General features: G+C 28.6%; 1 protein-coding gene across 1 annotated transcript in view; it reads right to left on the bottom strand.

Annotated features, from left to right (window-relative positions):
* The window catches only part of CalpC (calpain C), a 40,654-nt gene extending 19,288 nt beyond the window's left edge, over window positions 1-21,366 (bottom strand). Inside the window, exons 1-2 of the mRNA XM_088187723.1 lie at window positions 21,047-21,366; window positions 11,632-11,779 (exon numbers count right to left, since the gene is read on the bottom strand). Of these exons, the coding sequence (XP_088043849.1) occupies window positions 11,632-11,769 (138 nt within the window). The 5' untranslated portion in view covers window positions 11,770-11,779; window positions 21,047-21,366. The remainder of the gene's footprint in view (window positions 1-11,631; window positions 11,780-21,046) is intronic.
* Between the last annotated feature and the right edge of the window lie 2,150 nt (window positions 21,367-23,516).

Raw genomic sequence — 23,516 nt, 5'->3', positions numbered from 1 at the left:
TAACGATGAACCGATTTTGCTCCACTGTATCACATGGAACTTTAACAGAGCAAATACATATTCGGATTTATATCTATATCGTGCATTGAAATTCACAAATTAAAGCGCATCAAAAATAACATTAAAACAGTTAAATCTAACACGATTTAGGTAATTTATAGTGTATGAAATGGTATTTTAGCGTGAAATTGGCTAACAGTACTCCATTTAGTTGAGTATAAGAATCTAAGGTCACAAATAGATTTACTTTTTATTGTATTTTTTATAACAAAGCTGACTTGACAAGTTTCCCCAATTCGTCATGACGGCCATTATGCAATTAACCTTTTCGCTGCGACGCTTGTTTGGCACGAGTGTTTCTTAAGTGCAGCTGATACTTACAGCTAGTCGAATTGTTTTTATAAACTTTAAACTAAATTTATCTAATTTTATTAAAAAAACATGCGATTTTATTGATCAAAAATCAGGGGTCAAAATCCTTTGGCCCTTCTGAAAAAAATCACAGCAAAAATATATTTATAAAAAACGACATCAAATAATGAATCTGAACTGAATTAGTTTGAGATGTATGTACTGATGTATTTCAGGTATAAGTTCCTTTAGCCCATTTATATATACAAAAAATAAAAGGAGCGGAACATTGCCTTCAAAAGCATCCATTTTCTAGGAAGTACTCATAGGGACAGATTATATTTTTTTGACGTGGCTCTGTTGTGTTAAGATTCTACTTTATTGCTTTTTGAACCTTAAAAAATATTAAATATGGGAGGAAATATTCAATGAATGTAAATTAGTAGCAATAAATTTAGGAATTTAATTTGAAAATTCAGATCGAATACCAAAACAGTAGAAAGGTTTAAAAAATGTTTAACTGACGTCCCTGATTCTAAACCAGTAATTCATATGTTATCCCTAAAAAAATCTATCTAAATAACCGCAAAAATATTTTGTTTAAATATGGCATTATAGTAAAGTCATATTGAAATACATTTTCACCGACAGATATATATTTTTACTAGTGAAAATATAATTTATCTGGCAGGTGCTTGTAAAATTATATGATTTCAACTTTATATTATGTAGTACTAAATCTATACATGAACATTCTTATTATTATCTATTTACATGCAATGTATAAATGTTACATTGAATGTGTATTTTTTGGTAAAGTTATATTTTCCAAATACAATTTCTCCAGTAGATATATATGTCTATTAGCGAAAGTATAATTCAACTGATAGGCGCTAGTGAACATATAATCTGCTCTAAAATGTCTAAACAAATAAAACGTCTGTTTGTGTTAAAGCCCAAACCTAATGTAATTTCTAAAACTAATTACAGTCTTAGAACTTACATAAGGTCAAGTCAAAAATATTTCTCTCAGGTTTTTTTTTCTCTGTTTTAAAAATATGATAGCTATCCTTACCGATATTACTACGAATTTCTAATATGGAAGTATTGGTTAAAGTATGTTCAAACCGAATTTTGGTCAAGGAGAGTGAAAAAACATTTATCACTTCGCAAAACTCAAAAAGTCACGGCAATAGCAATAACATAAATATACATTTTTTTCTCACAACACTTTTATTTATATATAATTATTGAAATTAACATATTACTAACATTAAACACCATTGCTTAGTAAAGCATATTTCGTAGACTATTTCGGTAAAAATATGTCTGAATGCAGATCAAAAAGTCCGAATAGAAAAAGGAATTTCGTATATGCAATATCTGCTTTTGTTTTCACTTCGCCAGCCATTCCTATCTTAACAAAGGGCGCGGTTATATCTCTGTTATATAACAGAACTGATAAGTATCGTTAGATTTGTCCGAAATTAAGCAAATGTATTTATTGGGGACCCGACAAAGCCGCGCCGGACAATCCCACGCAATACAACCCCAACATTGCCGCGACGATAAAGCCGCGCCGACATTACCGCGCAAATCAAAATTATAAAATTGAATAAAATGAAAGAAAATGATTTTTTTAATTCTAATTATTTTGTTTTGTGGACAGCTCTATCACTAGTGATTCGCTTTTTGAACAGTTAGTCATAGATTGGATGATGCTGGACAGTTTCAAAATATACCGAAATGAAAATAAATCAATACAATATCATTAAAAAAAGGTTAGGTTGTTTGGTTTAAGAGAAAGTCGGCGCGAGCGGTAGCGAGACGCCTCCCTTTTCCTATATATATTTGTAATTATTAATAAATAAAAACCATGTTATAAAATGAATTTTGTTTTGACTTTGCGCGGCTATGCCGGCGCGGGATTGTCCTGCGTGGCTTTGTCGGGGTGCCGTATTTATTTTATGTTGACACCACGCGCATTTAAAAAATATCGATCATCTTAAATTAATTTTTAAAAATTTTCGTTGAAATTACAGCAGGTAATTTTTTACTATAAGTGAAAATATTACTCTACTCTGATATCTTAAAATAAAGCCATAGTAATAATTCTATCTATTAATTTAATTTATAAAACTACAATGAGTATTATTTTATTTCGTTTTTGTAGTTCTAAGTCATTGAGATATCGTTTTTAAGAAATAAGATGTACGTATTAAAAAAAATATTATCGGTACTACTTATATCATATTTCATTTTGTAATACCGGTATTACTGAAGGTCAATTTTTGCAATCCCTAGTCACGGTGGTCTTAATTTTAATAAAAAAATAAGTAAATCATGATTATAATTTAATCATTTTTAAAGCCCGAATAACATTTATAATATTTTATTAAAAAATTATCTAAAATAAATGTAGCATTGAAATTAATACAAACAAATTATATTAGTTTTATAGCAAAAAAAATATTATATATCACTCACAAAATACTGAGAAAATAAATTGCAACATCAGATAATAATTCTGTGTAAATAATAAATTTACTACTAGTAAATATTAGATTTAAAGAAAATATTTTTATGTTTATTAAATAAATATTGGTATAGTTAATTTAACTTTCTTTGTTTTAGATAATATTAGAAAGGTTAAGAAAAAAATATATTTGCTGACCACTCGATAATTTTTTGTGTCATTTATAAGTACAGTCCAAAAAAATTATGCCATTGATCTTATGCTTAAAAAAAATACAATTAAAAATGCATCTCTATGCTTCACAAATTATCAATGCATGAGCATTCTTCGTTCCAGCATTATAATATTATGGCATTCTCTTCACGTTCAACGTAAAAATAAAATAAAAATATCAATTAAACCAAACCAGTCGCCAAAATTCATCGCTCTAAAAATGCAAAGCTTAGAAACCGTTCCTCAATAATATTTAAATTAGCTGTTTTTCTACGGCGTCAGTCCGAAACGTGCCTTACCGGTTCCGAGCGGTACCAGTGTGTAAATTTTCTCGCTAAGCGGCGGCGATAAGTGGCCGTGGCCTTGAAAAGAAATTCACTTGTTCGTTTTCACACACTTTCACTGCTTGTTTTATGGTCGGTTGGTACACGGAGCAATTATTCTCGTTAGGTGATGTACCGTGACCGTATCAAAATCGAAGCATATAACCGAGACTACATACAACTGTATGGTTTCGTCCAACTCCAACAAATAATGGTCATTTGTCGTTTATATTTAGGGCCATTGATCGTTTATGCTCAAGCTTACATATTGCAAATGTACCAAACGAAAAAACAACATGTGATTGACGAAACCTAATACAAACATGTGACTCGGAACAATAAATTTGTATACATATGGTTCAAAACAATACGCATTGTATACGAGATTGACGCAACTTTACATTCGCCGTACGTCATTCAAAATTTGGATCATACTTCTTATATCATTGCTATGATGGCAATTTCAGATTATATATTGATACACAAAGTCAAGGGGCCTGATACATTTAAAAAAATAGCGAAAAAAATAATTTCAAGTGAACTAAAAAAAAATATATATATTTCACGAATCACGTCAGTGATACTTATATTTAATTCACTCTATAATGTATGTTTTATTCGTAATATTCGACATAAATAATCACTGCATCTTTACTTTTCTGGATCTCTAAGATTAATTCCATTATCTCAACATGCAAGATTTATTATTTTTTTTAGCAATTTCTAATGCAACTATAAACAATATAATGCTTGCACTAATGCTAAATTAGATCAACTCTCAGACTCTCAGATTAATATCAATTCTTACCAATAAATCTGTCGCTTTTAATGAATAGTATAATTATATATATATCTTGGAAAATAAATAAAAGGTTTATTAAAAAATCTAGTGATACAGTTAAAAGCGACGTGAAATTTAATTGAATTGTTTTATTTACATTACTAAGGCGACAATTAAATATCATAAATACCAAAATAATAAGATCTGATTTATTGTGAACCATTTTAAATTAGATGTAATAGTCTTTATCACAAGATAAAGTAACATGACATTAACTACCCTATAATTACTATTAAAATCATCATTGCAGCTTTTATTTTTCATGCATTTAAATCTGGTAAGCATTGTTATAAATTATACTAAAAAGTCAGTTTATTTCTATCTAATCTATTCCTTAATTAATAATAAACATGAAATAGTATAGTTTAAAATCGAAGATATCTAAAAAGCTTTTATAGAGAAACTTCTACCGATTATAGAAACTTTTCAAGCAAGTTTAACTGCTTGCAGATTATAGATAGCTTTTCTTGCCACGATAAAACTTTTTACTAAAATTGCATTATTCATTGCTGCTTCAGTTTAAAGCTGCACAGTGCAATAACGACACTTCTGCTCTCAATCGACAAGATTTTACAACCGCATGGACATTCTACACCAGAGGTGTCAAACTTTTTGTATTTTCTGAGCATCTTTCTGAGCAATTTTATAATAATTTGCAACGACATTCATTCACATTAATCATTAAATCACTCATCAGAAATTAATTAATACAACTACACTTATAAATTATTATTTTTTATATTTAATATTTCAGTTAATCTCTCCGTAATCAATTTATTGGGATGTTTTTAATGTATTTCTGTCTTGTAATTTCCACTTTTTCGTTGACAATTTTTATTTTAAAATCTTTGTGAATAAAAAAGTTTGGGGCATATCGTGTAGGATTTGATATTACTGAATTATTTCTATTATATGTTAGAGATGCTTGTTGATCCCCAGAGTTAAATACCATACATCTAAATTGGTTTAAAGATGGATTTGTACACAAAAAGCTTATTCTTTATTGATATTTGGGAGGCTTAGCCCATTTAGTCCTAGTTTTCTTGTTAAGTTTTCTCTCGAGGTGCATTCCTAAATACTTTGCATTATCCAATACTAGATTTATTGAGCTATTTAATCGGAAGAGATGACATGTTTCTGTTTTAATGGTAAACTTAACATGGACATACTTTGTTTGCCTTTATTCTCTAAAGACGCAGCGATTCTTGTATTGTATTTAGGTTTTCATTGAGATAAATAGACACTATGCAATAAGAAATGTGCTGTCAGCAAACATTAAGTACAGTATTGACCTTAGTACACAACTCTGAGGTACTCCAGATTTTATTGGACAGACTTAAATGATAGTTTCTTAAGTTTTCTTGTCACTAAATGCGCTTAAAAATAAAAATCTTTCAACCCAAGATATCTTAAAATAAAAAGTATTATTGTTTACACAGTGTTGAAAAGTGAATAAGGTTATTTTTATTAGCTTAACGTAAGAGACACATATTCAGTTTATTTATTTCAATCATTTTAAAATTACCTACATTACTAAAGTAAATTATAAATGTCTTCATCGATAGTGAATCATAAAATTAGTGGTGATTTAATTCAATAATGACTTTTATAATATTGTTATTATGCAAAAATGAGCTCATATATAGCATCTTTACATATAAGTTTCATTGTTCCTATCTTATTTCCATTTATAACAAAAATCCGTCAGTGATTATTTAATATATTTCAACTGCTAGCTTTAGTGCAAATTTAGAAAATAGTTCCAACAGTATTTTTTTTGTTTAGTTCATTAAAACAATAATCGGTCAGCGCAGAATTACCATCAAATTTTTTGACCATATTTTTTTTTAGTTTCTGATATTCTCATACATACATCCGAAGGGTTTCAATTCTTTCCAATGAAAAATATCTAATAATATATGAATCTCAAGGAAAGTATTATTTCTCGTCTGCAGATTGCAATAAAGTCTATATAGAACAATAAAATAGACATTAAAAAAAAATGCGGTCAAAAAGTTTGATGCCGATTATGACACTTTCCCTTGAACTTATTTCAGCACTCTTTAGCGTCGTCGTGATTGATTTGATCTTGTTTTTTTTTTTTAATTAATTTTCTGCTTTAGTGAAATGTTGACAGAGCTGATCATCAATGTCTTGCAAAATGTCTAGTCGTCTTAAATTGTTTGATGCCTTCATCACTAATCATTATGCCAACAAATCTCGGTAAAAGCTCGGTAGCAAAACGTGATTTTTTTCTTCTTTGCCAAAAGCTGGGCAATCTAGTAACTAACGACTTGAGCTTTCTCGGGCATCGAGTAAATTTCTTTAGCAGTTTTGATTGAAATTTTAATTTATTTTTTAGCATTTTTTTGAATTTTTAATTTATTTTTTAGCATTCAAAGTATTCTTTTGGTTTGTTGCGGATTTTGCGAATTATTTGTTATCAAATAACATGGAAGTTTACTGTGAACCATTGCTATAAAACCATATTGGTTGTCTTTTTCATTATATTTTTGATTTTCTGCTTCTTTTAACTAGTGAAGGGTGATGTTCAAATTATTCAGTTTTGGGTTCCGAAAAGTTTCGCGAATCACGATCACGTCATCTTCAGCAAAAAAAATATAATCCATGTGCTCGAAAATTTCTTTGTTGTGAAATGTGTCGTGATGTAGCCGACGTGCGTTATAATGTAATTTCTAGTTAGCAATTGTTACAGTGTTATTTTGCAGAAATCGGCGTCGCTCTTTAGCGGTGCATTAAAGCGTTAACTTCCCAGGTGACACAGTTAAAGTTAATCGCCGGTTTGTGCGATTATATATGAATTCACAACACGTGTCGGAGCCGACGTGTGCCTGTGATAACAATGAGCCAGAGACTTCCGCGAGCCGCAAGAAAAATAACAGTAAACAGACCAAGAAGAGTAGAACTGCTGCTACTGTCGAGGATCTAACGGCACCGAATGCCGCATCGTTCGCTCCGACTACCTTCTATCGTTGCAAAAGTATATAATGATATAATGGTAATGGTCCAGATTATAAAACTCGTTGAACGGAATCTAAAAATATGCCTGCTCCTGGTGTCATCGACACTATGATTCTCAAACAATGTACTACCTCTCGCCTCACTGTAGGGTATTTGCCCGATCTGGGCGGCCAAAATTATTTCTCAAGTTGAATCCATAAGTGCTCTTAGTCAAATATATAATTTTATAAGTTTAAAAAAATACATTATAGCAATGCAATTTTATTTTAATAAGTATTTAAAGTATTTCTTAAATTGTAGGCCCGAGGAAGAGGAATTCCGTTTTGAACGGTCGTGCGAATTTCGCCGCGTCAAGTGTTAAAAATAAAAAATAAATTGTATATGTCTCAAAGTTTGATATTTGCTGTTTTTTTAACAAGAAAAAGTATTTGGCTAGTATTTTATCATACTCGGTATCGTTTTCATTTTTAAATATGTGTATATTTGGCGATTCTAAACAAATTTTTATTTTATTTTATTAGTACGCGATCCACAATTTGAGGTTTACTGATTTTACCATAGTGATCATGTTATTAAAAAATAACAATCATTATAAAACTGTATTTTAAATTTGACGTTAACACGTCACCTAATTAAAAAGTTATAATAGTTTAAAACGTTTAAGTCCTAACTTTCGCGACTAAGCCCCGTCCCATTTTTAAGAATAATGGTATGTAATGTGTTAAAAACCGCAAAAATCCGCAGCCAATTTTACATGTATCATAAAGATAAAGACCTAAGCTTTATATTGTATATAAAATCTACATTAAAAAGTAGTGGGAAATATAACTAATGAGCTCAAAATTAGAAAAAAAAATATAAAAAAGTACTAAAAATGGTACTTATTCAAAACAATATTGCGTGTTTAATATGACAGCAACTGCAATAAAGAGCTATGAAACGTAAAAACACTTACCTGCCCTTATCATAATCAATGGTTTGGATTTTTAACTGTACTCAAATGAAATAATAATAATTGTCCAATGTACGAGTATGCAATCGACGCCGAGAAAACGATGCGAGCACTCGAAGGGATGACTGACTTCCGACCGATCGTGGGGGCGCTAGCGTTATGCAAGGAGTGGGGGAATTGTTGATTATTATGCGCAAAATTATCAGATGTACAGAGCAACTCTTTTTTTTTCACCTGCGCTTAAATTTTCATAATCGACTTTTGGCAGCCCAGATCGAGCAAATACCCCACCGTGCGCTTGTAGCTCGCACAAACGTTAAGGTTTCGGTCTTCTGTATCAAAATCTTTGAATGGTTATTTATTTATTAGTAGATAACGAAAACATTTAATTTTGTCTTAAATTAAAAATGTTAGATTTATATTTTACATTATTTAAGTAAATTATATATTTGCTTCCAATATATAAAAAATATTTTTTATTAAAATAATTTCAATATCTGTAATGCTACAGAAATTTTATAATTTTTACTATGTTACTCTTAGAGGTTTATATAATATAATAATATTGCGTTAAAGTAAAAGTCCAATTTTATTTTGCCGCATTCCTTGTAAGAAAACTTCAGTGCACTTTTACGACTTACAACTACACAATTGTTATTTAATTATTGTTGAAATGAATTACGAGACTCGCACAAAACAATTCAATTTTACATTGCAATTAAGTTGGAGTTTACAACACAGCTATCGATTGGAGAGTGCCATAAAATTGACAGTGGTACAGCATTGTATTTTGAAATGATGCATACTAAATATATTTACGATTTAAGAGCAATTTACATCAAGGCAAAAGCAATTTCAAAGATTGCCTTTCCATTCAAACATTAAAAAAGCTTCTTAAACTTTCGCCACTTTAATTTTATGCATTTCAAATCAAAATATAAGGGCAATTCATAAATGATTTTATCAGTACATATATATATTTAACGATATGCAGGTGACTGCTTTTATTTATGTATTATTACTTTTCGTTTTCTGCAAATGCTGAGAATGGAACTGAATAATTTAATTTAATTTTATAACTTTGTATTTGTAATAAAAGTATCGTACCGTATTTTTAAACATAATCCCAAAACATGTATTTAGTGAAGTTTGTGATAAGTTTTCAACTTCATTTTTCTTTAAAACGTTCAATCAATTATTCTCATTTTATTTATTCTCAGTTAATAAACTTTATTTTATAATTGCGTTATGTAACCAACTACGTTCCAGTAAGTTCAGTTGCTCTCCCAGATATTTTTTTGAACAGAAGTTTTTACCCCAGTTATCAATTGAATAAAAAGTTAATTCAAAGTACTATATAAGGTTTCTTACCAATTTTCAATGGACTTTTTTATAATGGTTAATTTAAAGCAATGGACCTCTTCTGTTATAAAAAATACAAAGCAAACAATACGAAATAAAGTTAGCAAAATTTGAAAGGAATATTGTATCATGTAATTTTTTTACTTGTTTAATGTGAATTATGCTGTCATGATTTAGAAGTCATTTTTTAGTTTCTGAAAATCCTATTAAATTATCTTAAATAAAATTAAAATTATAGCACGCTTTAAAGTGATCTAAAAACTATTTTTCTTAAATACCTCTAAATTGGAAAAAAAATAGTACGTTCTCATATTTACAGTGTATGTAAATTTATTTTTTAGAAAAATCATATTGGTATACATTTTCACCGGATTCATCTAACATTTAATTCTACAAAAAACGTCAATTATAAATCATGCACAACGCGAAATTTAATTTAAAAAAATAGTTGTAGGGCGACACGTCACTTGCAATAGGCAAAAATTTTCGAAACATACGTGTACCATATCATCTGCACAGTAAAAAAATAAAGTTTGACTGAAATTGACTTTTAAATAATTTTTTTGTAAAAATATAGATTCACTGAAAAATACATAAATAAAATGTCTATATGCTGTTCAAACCCAAGCCTGATCTAAACGAATAAACCAAATCGAAATAAGCTGTAGTTTTTCAACATTCGTTTGGGGTTAAACAGCATTCGCAAATTTAATATTATAAATATTTTACATCAGTTCATTTATTTAGATTTTTCTAATTAATATTACGATTTTCCGGCGGACCTTATTCGAATATGATTTACCTGAAACTTGTCAAATTGTATTTCTAATAGTAAAAATATAATTTCATTGCATTTCTTACATTTAGCATAAATACTAATAAAATCGAGCATGGATAAAAAAATTTTAGACCCCACACCAAAATTTGTGATTAAATTTCGAGGATGCTCGGTTTCGTTATATGGAGCGCGTGTTACTTAAAATAATTTATAGGTGGCTTGCATTCTGTACGATATACTTTTTAAATATGGCTTCATTATCTGGAAGTCAAGTAAAGCGAAGTATATATTGTCCTTATATATGATACAATTTATTACATTTTTGGCGTAGCATCTACTCGATTAAGCACTTTTTAAATTTTCTAAGGGGTGGTGTCGACAATCTTGCTTTATGGATGTTATATATTATTTAATTATGAATCTATGATATGATATTTTTATGCAATTATGAAGCGAATTTTATTTCGTAGCGTAAATTAAAAAAATACTTATTTTACAAATTAATTTCAATATTAGTTGAACCGCGCGGCGTGAAATTTCGCAAACCAATTTAGGCCAGAAGACATATTCTCCTCTCTTACTTCATTGCTTTCATAGTTATTTAATTTCATTTAAAAATAGGAGCAAATTTTAAAATAATATAGACTTAAAATAGTAGGAAATGGATCATAAATAATTCCAAATTACGATCTCCTTTTTTTATAAAATATTATTGCAACATCATAATAATATAAATAACCGTGGTTTACTGTACGAAAATAAGAGTGTGTCAATAATGGCTTACATGTTTAATAATATTTTTTGTCGACGTTCCGTGTTAATTAAGAAATTTAATCCACAAACGCGGAATGCATGACGTTTATATCCAATCAAAGCGTCCCAGTTAATTTTAACTATCCGCTTAACTGACTAACGCTCTATAAAAACGTGAGATTGAGGTTCTTAATTATTATGTAATACAAATATTTGACAAATAAAATATAACCTAAAACATTGATTTTAGGGACAAATTGAATCGGGAATATTTAATTAGACTGTGACTGATACCGCATGTTACTGAACGAATAAATCGCATGACTTAGTTCAATATTAAGATTCACCATAAACGCACACATACATATAATAAGCTTGTCACATCGATTCCCCTTCATCATACCTTTAGTATCCCCAAACATTTTTTTAGTTATTCTAGAATTAGGACTGCAAATAGTTGAGGATATTTTTAATACTAATTTAAGACAAAAGGTACAATTACCTATTAAATATTTTTTGTATCTGACACGGTTGTTTACAAAAAAATGATGATTAAAAAAATAATTATCTAAGCCTAAAAATAAATATATTTATGCATACCTTTGGCCTCTTCCAGACGAACTGGAATGGTGGCGTTTGGTGGTAGAAGACAGATGACTGGGTAGCCGGAAAATCTGGATCTTCCCATGGTTCGCAGCGCTTCAAGCAGGAGCGCTGTATGCGCTCGTAGTCAGTCATGGCTCATGACCTGAACAATAAAAATAAATACAATAATTTCATATTTTAACATATAAATACCTTTAAAATTCAATTTTATTTGTAACATTAAGTAATGTTTTTAAAATATACGAGCTACTCTTATTACAACCAAACACTCCAATTCATTCAATCAGTGATGCAGCTGATGTTTCATCTTATTTACATTTAGTTAATTATAATTTGAAATTCGAGTGTAATTTTTTAATTTAAAATGACGCAAGAATAGCAAGTTTTGCAGACGATACAACTATCACGGCATCAGAGCATAAAGCCGAAAGTAACAGCAAAGAGATTACAATATCATTTAATCAAGATACAAGCATAGTTCTGGAGATGGTGGATCAAAGCCAATTATAACAAATCACTTTATGTTATCTTCAAGCTAAGCAAAAACACTTTTTCCGGTCTTCTTTAATGGTAAAGCAATCCCAATATCAAGCTGTGAAAAATATTTAGAGATTGAACTTGAAAGATGTTTGACTTAGAGAACTCATATTTGGAACAAAAATGCGCAACAGCTTCGTAAATTGTATTGCTTAACAGAAATTAGAAAATAAAATACTATGGAGTCCCTCAGACCAACATAGCTCAGATCTGAGGAGTTATTCGGATATTTTTAAACCAGATTCAAGAATGCTACAAACTTAAGTGTCATATTTAATAACTTATAACTAATAAAAATATCATCAAAGTGAAACGCTCATAACAAATTTGATTTATTGTAGACGTTGTGTACGCATAGAGAAAACCTTCACTTGCTTCGAAAAGAGATTTAGAGATTTATAGTGGAAGTTTCTCTAGCCAAAATGTTTCTACTGAGATCGTAGGAATAATTTGATGGCAAACAGGATTGAAAAAAGGATACAATATGACACTTTTCGACACAAAAGAACAGACGATCGAAGGAAGCACGTGTCCAAAGAAATCTAAATCAATTTGTAGAGATCGTATGCATTTAAATGATTTAAATCATCTGTATAGAAAATAATACTTGTAACTGCAGTATTATTGTCATTATTAAATAACGTAAAGAACAGATTGGACACTTGAGGAACACCCAAAGGGAAATACACTCTTTCGACAATCGACCGCCATCGCTTAAACCGAGTTAAATCATCCGATTTTTTTATTAAAAACTTATGAGAAACTTTGTCTAAATAAAAAAATCTATATATACGACATCTACTTGAATTTTTGCACTGAAATATTTTGTCAATGTTTTTGTTGAAAATAAAATATGTCACCTTTTTATTTTTTTGAATATTATTTCGCTATAAAAAATTAAATTTAAATTAAAAATATCGTTTTAAAATAATACTACAATAAATGTATATAAATCATCACACTATTTCTAAAAAACAAATTTATAGTGAATATTAAAAAAATGTATTATCAAAATGTAGGGTTCTCAATAATGTATTCCAATATTCGTTAGATTTTCGACTCGAATGATATTTTTTAAAATCTCTACAAAAGTTGAGAATCAAATGAAGCATATCTAAACCGAATTTTGACCAATAGGAGAGCGCAAAAAACAATTATCCCTTCTCAGAAGTCAAAAATCCACGTCAAAAGCAATAAAATCGTGCCGTCGCCGTCGCAGTGGGAACGCTCGTTACCGAGCGTTCCCACTGCGACGACACCGACACGATTTTATTACTTTTGACGTGAATTTTTGCCTTCTGAGAAGGGATAATTGTTTTTTGCACTCTCCTATTGACCAAAATTCGGTTTGAATACATTTTGATCAGCCCTCTTATATTAGAAGTCCATAATAATCGGCAAGGACAGCTAACATATAATATCTATGACACAATTAGCGATATGCTACGTCCGTCTATACTTCTTCTTCTGATTATTTACCCCTGTGAAATTGGTTTAATTTGTATTTTGGACTTCAACACTATAATTAGTTTTAGAACGTTTATTAGGTTTGGTTTGCGTGTGAACCTCAAATAGACGTTTCGCAACTTTCGATTATTCTCTCAATATATCTGAGTGACTAGTGCCGCTACAAAATCCATCGTATTTATGCGCTTTTATTTTGTTTCAAAATGCAAGACATGAGACACTTCTTCTCAACAAAAAAAATACTTTAAGTACAACATTTGTGAATAGAATATTTATCGGCCGTATCTACTATGACCGAAATTCGCAGAATTCGTTCGTTAAATAAAGCAAAATGTTGGAAAGGCTCGCCTTTTATTATCGTTTAACGCTTGTGCTTAGCTTTTTGCTTGGCTTTTTGACGTCCTTAAGCAAAAATTATGTAAAATAATAAATTTAGAATTTAACTTTTGCCCTCTTCATTGCTCAGTAATTTGCAAGGAATTATGTTAGGCATATTTTATAAGATTCTGAAAGCTTAAAAAATAGAAACATATAATTATTTTTTAATTAAATAATACTTTACAGGCAGTTAATAGTTTTTTTTGTGCTAATTGACTAAATAAATTAGTATAGATAAAAACCAAGAAAAAACTACGAATATATTCGAACTTTATTAAATATTCGAATAGTTAAAAACTACGAATAGTTGAAGACTAGTATGATAAAAAAACATACGTGAAAACTATATAAAAATAGTAATAGTTTAGGAACTAATCTGTCAATAATCGTAAAAAAACATATACCTAATATATTTTAACAAGGTTTACTAATTAACTAGCAACATTAACTGTATTTAAAATATTTTTGTTCTTTTTTCTTGTAGTAAATAGCTATGGGAAAGACATGAAATAGTTATCAAATCACTCATTGTCAAAAAATAGAGAGTGAAATAAAGCAAAAAATAAAATAAAAAAATTATAGATAGTACAGAAATATATCTCAGATTGGCAAAAAAATAATTTTAATTTCTTTATAATGATGACATATATTAATATTTTTGATCGGTGATTATTGCGCAAAAATAATTGCTCACAGCAAAAATTCTGATCTAAGATTATCTTTATACACATATATGTATATTTAATAATAGTCAATATATAAAAAAAAACAAATATGATTTTAATTTAAAAATATTTTACAATTACATTAGTAATTTACATTTATATGATACACTTATATTTCTTATCATAACACAATTTTTTTTATAAAAATATAAAGCAGTTGGAATTAAAAGCAAAATGTATTTGACAATCAAATAATTACCTATGTATTATATATACATATGTTCAGAATTTTCGTCTGCAATATTTGTTTTCGCAATAATCTGGTCACCGAATGTTTTAGTTAAAATCTGAGTATATTATTAATTGAACTGATTTTATTAAATGACAGTATTCATACTATATATGATAAAATTCTATCGCAAAAATAGATCTTTATAAGATATCGAGTGCATTGAATTGTATTTTTTATTTTTTTCACCTACTATTGATAGATGTAACAAATAAGGACAATTATCAATCTGATATAAAAATGTTAAATTGCACAAATATCACAATAAGCATATTTTTTTTATGGAAGGGTTGCTCACATTATTTTAAGAAACCAATTTTTATGCACCAAAACATATAACTTGAAAACAATTAATCAAATTATTTTTACAGTAATCATAAATATGGGAATAATTTATGTTCCTAATAAAAAATCTTTTTAGTTACGAGCTTTCATTCCAAAATTTATTTTTTGGTAAAATATTTTATTTCCTATAATGTTAATTTTTTAGGTATTTCAATTACAATTTATGTTCAATATCAGATCCCTATAAATATTTAAGAACATGAAACTTTAAGGTGATTGTTTCAAAAAGTAACACACTTTTTTTTTTTTAATAGTTAGTTAAATAAATGTATAACGTACACTTTAAAGAATTATCATAATTTTACTTGTATTATATTACATATAATTATTGTTAATTTTAAAAATACTTTTGAAGTGCAAGGGTTAAAAATGTGCATATGTGCATTCTGTATTTATGTTATTTATGTATTTAAATTAAAGTAAGATCACTAAGATCTAGTAAGATATCTCAATGCATCACGATAGTTAAAAATAGTTAAAAAATCATACAATATTAAAATTTAATAATATTAAATAATTTATTAAATAAAACAATATGCAGTGCTTTAAGTAGTGAGCTATTTATACGCATTTTTTAATTTGGGAGTGATGTAATTTCCATAAGTATTTTTGTTGTTATTTATTTAGTATTATTTATATTGCATTTATAGTAAATAATATAAAAAATGAGTCTTTCTCAATGAGTAACTGCATTGATTTATTTTATTACTATATTGTGTTTTAATAATTTTTTATTAATAAATTTCGTTAATTAATGGTACATATATTTTATATATTATTCGACTTTTCTGGATTTTTATATCAAATCAGAGGCTCTCAATATTTTTTTATAAAATTTAAAAAAAATTTTAATGTTTATTTATTTTGCACTTGGTTTTATTTTCTATAGAAATAAAAAATATTATGTAAATATAACGTAATAATAACTTATGAGCAACTGTCGAACGCCTTCTCAAAATCCATATATAACAACATCTACTTGAATTCTTGCTCCTAAATATTTTGCCCCATTTTATTTTTTTGAATACATTTTCGCCATACAAAAAATAAATTTAAATCAAAATTAACGTTGTAAAATAATACTACAATAAATGTATTAACCATTACACTCTTTCTAAAATGCAAAAGCCAAATAAATATACATTTTAATTTTTTTATACAATATTATTGCATCTTCTTATCTTATGTTTATGAGATACATACACATGTAACAAAAAAGGGAGGCGTTACATTATATTTGCTCAATTTCGATTTCGATTCGCTCAGCACATATTTGGACATTCGAGAAGTTGGATAATCTGTGTTGGCGAAACGCGTGGGCTTCTTCAGAAATTTTACCGAGGTCGTTGTCGTTCTTAGCTAACCTTAACATTTATGTTATAAATACATATATACCTGAATCCACATATGCAATAAACCTTTTAAGTGCTAAGAGCAAGAGTCCTTAAAATACAAATATACTTCAATACACCAAAACAAATATGCAAGGTTCTTAAAAATAAAAACGATGTTTTTTATTCATTCGCTAATACTCTTATTTGGTTTGGCTTTTTACTAAATTTATTACGAACTTATAAAAATGACGTTAATTAAATTTAAGGAATGGATAAATTATGTGCTTTATAAGGAACATATTAAACAACAATCCATTTTAATTGCAAAATATTACGTATAATAATTAATAACTTAAAAAATAACAATCGTTAAAATCAAGAAACTCGATTTTAGGATTATTAATTAAAAAAAAATAAAGGTGCTATTCAAATAAAGCTTCAACTAAAATTATTGCAAAATATTCTATTTACTTACGTAATTAAAATTGCGGATTATTTTACGTAAATTATTCTTAATGATTTGCTTATGTAAATCAAATGTTAAATGTGTATAAGAGCTACCATAATATGTTTTTATAAAATATTCAAGGATGGTATTTTTATGTGTATAATCTAATAATGATAAAACGTCTGTTCGCACAGATTGTAGAATCGCATAAACTAAATATAATTTTTGCAAAGTGGTAGATAGAGGCAAAATAATAATAATATGAATTTAGAATAAAGTTTATAATTTTATAAAATATAATTAAGATATCAATAACAACTTATACTTGTAACTTATAAACTGTGATAATTTATTAGATTAAGTTGTGTATGATACATTTATGTTGGAGCGAAGCCGTTCCAAGGGGAGGTGAAGGAGAGGGAGGTAAATCCTATATTTTTTGGAAAAATGAAACGAAAATTTCCGAATCAATGTGTATATGAAGCTTTTGATGAATATTGCAATTTAAATAAAGCTGAGAAATTTCGTAATACATACACAGACGCTGTTGACACAATAATCAAGCAACTAAAGTGGAAATTCGAAAGACTTTAGAAAGTGTCACAATATTTTAGATTTCATAATGGTTCTAATACAATATCGCTAGATAAATCTGAATTGAGTATCTTACAATTAAATATTACATACGAATTTTTAAGTGGGATTGTTAGTGCAAAAAAATGTTCCGTCCTTTATATGAGAATTTTCAAAAGATGAACCATTTAAAAATCCATCAATTAATTTAACATATATAGAGGAAGCATATGCAATTTTATAAGTATACCAGTAACCGCCATTTTAATTGAAAAATTATTCAATAAACATAAACTAACTCATATCAGACTAAAGAATTTGGGTATACTTTTGAAAATTTAAATCGGAAAATTCATATTCAAATTCAGTTTCTTACTTTATATTATTCTATATTTTTATACATAAAACACAACATTTATCAGTACTATTTTTAAGGTTTTGCCCTGGGCGCAACTTTTTCTTCGCGCGGTTTGTATTTGAGTTTTAGTGATCTCATATATGCAAGGTATTGCTTTTTTTGTATTTGTGAATGGCAGTGTTTTTTTTAGTTAATTTTTACTATTTATTTTACATAACTTTTGTAAATATTTTGTTGTTAAAATAATACTTGACATAAGACGTATAAAAGCGTTTATTTAAGTTAAGATAATATATGTTTTTTCTATAAATTAAATCAGGAGTTTCTTGTATATTTGTACAGAAGAGTCTAATTTTTCCGTGTGTATATTTTATATCTGTAATACTAGTTTTTATATGATTCAGTTTTAGAGTCATTGATTTTAATTTTCCTTTTATAGATGACCTTAAAAATACTATTTGTAAAAAAGTCTAGAAAATCAATGATGTAAATTAGAAATATAAAAATACTTCAAAGAATGCCAGCGGGTATTAGCCTCATTGTAGATTTAGCCTTTCGTGTTTATAAAATAACTCTATTCCTTTTATTAGATTTAGTTTTGCCCTCAAATTATTACAGAATTCATTTTTGGTCAACTGTTAAGGTTGCTAGTTTCGATATTTCACAGTATATTGTACCAAAAATTGATTGCATTCGAAGCTTTTGGATTCGCTACGCTTCATCGCCATGGCAACGTATTAGGTTTTTCTAAGATGGTAAAAAATCGGCACAGATCAACAGCCTCCGATTTGGTCCAGACCGCGATCGATTCAACAGCCAATTATTATTGACTATATAGTAGTCACGTTCGCTGAGTGGCCAGATTGAGAACGACAGTAATTATTATAAAATTTCAATCATCTTATATAAATGAGTTACTGTTTTATAACTTAAAGGTTTACTTTTTAAGACTTGTAATTATTGATAATATAGTTAACAAAAATATTTGTTTATTCAATTGTAAAATGATAATTACATAAGCATTGATTTTATTATCTATTCTGATTTTGATTGACATTATATGATATTTTTAATCACTGCTGAAAACACAAAATTAATTTAGTGATTGAATTATTGCGCAAATAAAAATGCGCACACAGCGAAATTTCTAAATATACATCATTTAATTGTCACTTATACTTTATTTTTAATTCCAACTGCTTTATATTTTTCTTTATTTTAAAGTAAAAATTTGTGTAATTTTAGGAAATGAAAGAAATTAAAATCATATTGCCATATTTGATATAAACAGACATTATTCTTTTATATATATTGACGTATTCTTAAATATACATATATGTGTATATTGATTATCTATGATAAATGTAATTTTCGTTTGCGCAATAATCACTGAATCATTAAAACTGTAATTTTTTGAATTGTAATTTTTTGTTGAATATAAATTTTAATATTTATTCAAACATACATCAAAACTGGATAAGTATATATAAACAAAACATTTAATAAGAATTACGGGATCATACAGTCGTATTATTTGCGGAGCATCATTACGCACACGAAAATATTATACAGCGAAAATTATGAATATATATATTGTCAAATATATTTTATTTTAATTCCAACTGCTTTACATTATTCTTATGCATTAAAATTACAGGAAACGTAAGTGTATCATATCAATTTAAATTACTAATATATCTGTGAATTATTTTTAAAACAGGATTTAAATTTAAAATCATATTGACATGTGATAAAAACAGACATTATTTTTTTATATATATTGCCGTATATTGCATATTGATCAGAATTTTTGCTGTGCGCAATTTTTGTTTGCGTAATAATCGTCGAACCAAAATATTAATATATTAGTCATCATCATCACTAAACTCGAATTATTTTTTGATAATTTGAGATATTTTTCTGGATTATATTTTTTTTTATTTATATATTTCAGTATCTGTCTTTTGACAGTGCGTAATTTTATAACTATCTTCCGCATGGTTATTTAGAACAAGGAAAAGAGTTTTTGATTCTTTAATTCTTATTGATTTTTAATATAATTTTAAAGTGATGTATTCTTAGATATACATAGATAATTAATATGTGCATATTGATCATCTATAATCAGAATTTTCGTTTGTGCAATAATCACCGAACCATTAAAACGCTATATAATAAAAATAAAAGTGCAAAAAAAATCACGGATCTTTTATGAATTATATTTTCAGTAAATCTGTATATTATTTTTTAAGTAGTATACGATTATAAGTTGCATTTGAGAGCTTAAAAATTGAATGGTAGAGCAATTAGAAGGGTACTCTCACTCTTATAATGGAGCCATTTTAGTTCTTTAACGCGTAGTTCAAGTGTCTTTTCAACTGCTGCTTTGATTCTGCTCAAAACAGTTAAGCATAAAAAATGAAAATTAAATCTAGCAGTGAAGATGTGAATGCAAATCGCATTTATGTGTGTGTTTGTTAGATGTTCGGACATCTAGTAGGGAGTGACTGACTATGGGTATTGTAAACGGTATTGGATATCTCAAATTTAACCCTTATTTCTTAATATTATAAAGTTGAAAATTATTCCATGGTTGGCTCACGGTCACGATTTTTTAGGTGACGAAACCACAAGAAGAAAATTATGCGATGAGAAATGGCAAAATGGCGGTGAATGATGGCATATAGCCTTCAAATGGGCCCACGGGTTCGACGACTCTCAATGACATCATGGTGACAAATAGACGTTTTATATTCACAATATCACTTTAATAAAATATATTTACGTGGTATTAAATCGGTCTAGACGTGTCAGTATATATCTATATATATATTTTAAAAAATCAGGATCATTAATATTAATATTTGTTTGAGTATCGTAAATTGTATGTTTTAATGTCACCCGAAAGCGTAAAAAATATGGTGTATTATTTTAATTATTTTTAAAAGTTTTATCGCTTTTGCAAAATTAAATAAAATAAAAAAATATGTTGCACAAATAAATTTAATTACTTACCAAAATACTATGATTTTTTCTCAATTCAGAACTGTGGAATTTTCCACATGTTATTTTTGCACGCCGCAACTAAAGACTTTTCACAAAATTTTGCACAGTGGCGCGAAACTGCGTCGCGACCTTGACTTGAAATTTTCTTCCAAATAAGTAAAATGGCACCAGCGGTTCGGCGCTAGACGGCGAAGTCGGCCATGGTGTTGTTTTTTTCTTTGCCCCTTTCTTTAGCTTTCACCGTAGGGAATGCGTTGCTAGGAGGGGCTGTCGCGCGCGAGCTGCACGCGCAGCGCCTGCCGCGGCGGGGCGAAGACTGACACCGAATCGCTGGATTCGGTTTTACCGCTACAAGAACGTTGCCCTGTCAAAGCGGTTACTGTTACTTGCGCCTCCGCCGAAGCGGGCCGTGTCTTTCGGGACGTCGCACACTGGGCGATTTACTCGCTTCGCGTGTGACTATTGTTTTTAGCCGTGTTAATTGAACATATAGTACATCCACATTCACGATTAGGAAGTAAGAGTACTACGGATATTACCACCCGCTCCATATGATCGAGCATAGCCCCTTACCTACCGGCCCATTAGCGACTCACAGCTACAACATCCTGTAAGCTTCCGGGAATTTCAAAAAAATAACCCGGGATTTAATTTTTTTATTTTTTTAAAATAATATTTGCATAGTTGAAAACAACCCAAGCCCGGTTTATTACATACAAGCGAGGATCAGCAAAATGACTCGGTTGTCCTTGTTATGTCGCGTCGCACGGTGGGGTATTTGCTCGATCTGGGCGACAAAAATTTGATTATAAAAATTGAAGAGCAGGTAAAAAAAAAGTTGCTCTGTAAAGCTGATAATTTTGCGCAAAATAATCAACAATTTCCCCACTCCTTGCATAACGCTAGCGCCCCCACGATCGGTCGGAAGTCAGTCATCCCTTCGAGTGCACGCATCGATTGCATACGCGTATATTATTTTATTTGAGTACAGTTAAAAATCCAAACTATTGATTGTGATAAAGCAGGTAAGTGTCTCTACCTTTCATAGCTCTTTGTTGCAGTTTCTGTCATATTAAACACACAATATTGTTTTGAATAAGTACCATTTTTAGTACTTTTTCCTATTTTTTTTTTTCCAATTTTGAGTTCATTAGTTATATTTTCCGCCACTTTTTAATGTAGATTTTATATACAATTTAAAGCTTAGGTCTTTCTCTTTATGATACATGTAAAATTGGCTGCGGATTTTTGCGGTTTTTAATACATTGCATACCATTATTCTTAAAAATGGGACGGGGCTTAGTCGCGAAAGTTAGGACCTAAACGTTTTAAACTATTATAACTTTTTAATTAGGTGACGTGTTAACGTCAAATTTAAAATACAGTTTTATAATGATTGTTATTTTTTTATAATATGATCACGGTGGTAAAATCAGTAAACCTCAAATTGTGGGTCGCGTACTAATAAAATAAAATAAAAATTTGTTTAGAATCACCAAATTTTCACATATTTAAAAATGAAAACGATACCGAGTATGATAAAATACTAGCCAAATACTTTTTCTTGTTAAAAACACAGCAAATATCAAACTTTGTGACATATACAATTTATTTTTTATTTTTAACACTTGACGCGGCGAAATTCGCACGACTGTTCAACACGGAATTCCTCTTCCTCGGGCCTACAATTTAATAAATACTAATTAAAATAAAATTGCATGAATTATTTCATGAAAAAAAAAAGGTTTTTTTTTTAAAAAAAAACTTTTTTTTTTTAATTTTTTTTTTCTATAATGTATTTTTTAACACTTATAATTTTATATATTTGACTAAGAGCACTTATGGAATCAACTAAAGTGAAATAATTTTGGCCGCCCAGATCAGACAAATACCCCACAGTGCGTCGGCAGAGAAAGAAAAATTTACCGATCAATGTAAAATATTGTGTAGGAAACAGATAATGATTTATCATTAGACTATGTCGTGTTTGCAATAAAATCTTATTAAAATGTTATTTGGAAAATACCACTTAAACGAAAAAATAAATATTTTGAAGTATTTACTCTCGATACTTTTCGGAATGTAAATACAAATACGATTCACGTGTTATTTGAATTTATTTGCTGAAAGTATCAGCTTGTCTTTTGACTTCAGCCAAATACGTTATTCTCATACTTACTGTTTCCGTCGCTTTAAATTCTGAACTGCGGATTTCTGATTTGTATATTTCGAACTAAAATTACAAAGGTTACTATTTATTTACCTTACTAACATTTTTCGTTTACAGTACGTAACTAAAATCGTGCCGTCGCTGTTTATATACTATATGTTTAATATAAGACATAAAAATTATATTTTAAAGTTTTAAATTTATACAAACATTGTTTAGTCAGTTTAATGTAAAGAACCACAAATGTTAAGGACGTGATATTTTTTTGTGAGAATGATGGTTTTTCAAAAATTTTTCCTTAATGGAGCT

The sequence above is a fragment of the Plectrocnemia conspersa genome, unplaced genomic scaffold, assembly GCF_051122295.1.
Source record: "Plectrocnemia conspersa isolate PC_06_02 unplaced genomic scaffold, ASM5112229v1 ptg000006l, whole genome shotgun sequence".
Lineage (NCBI taxonomy): Eukaryota > Metazoa > Arthropoda > Insecta > Trichoptera > Polycentropodidae > Plectrocnemia > Plectrocnemia conspersa.
This window is presented reverse-complemented; position numbering and strand designations above follow the sequence as displayed.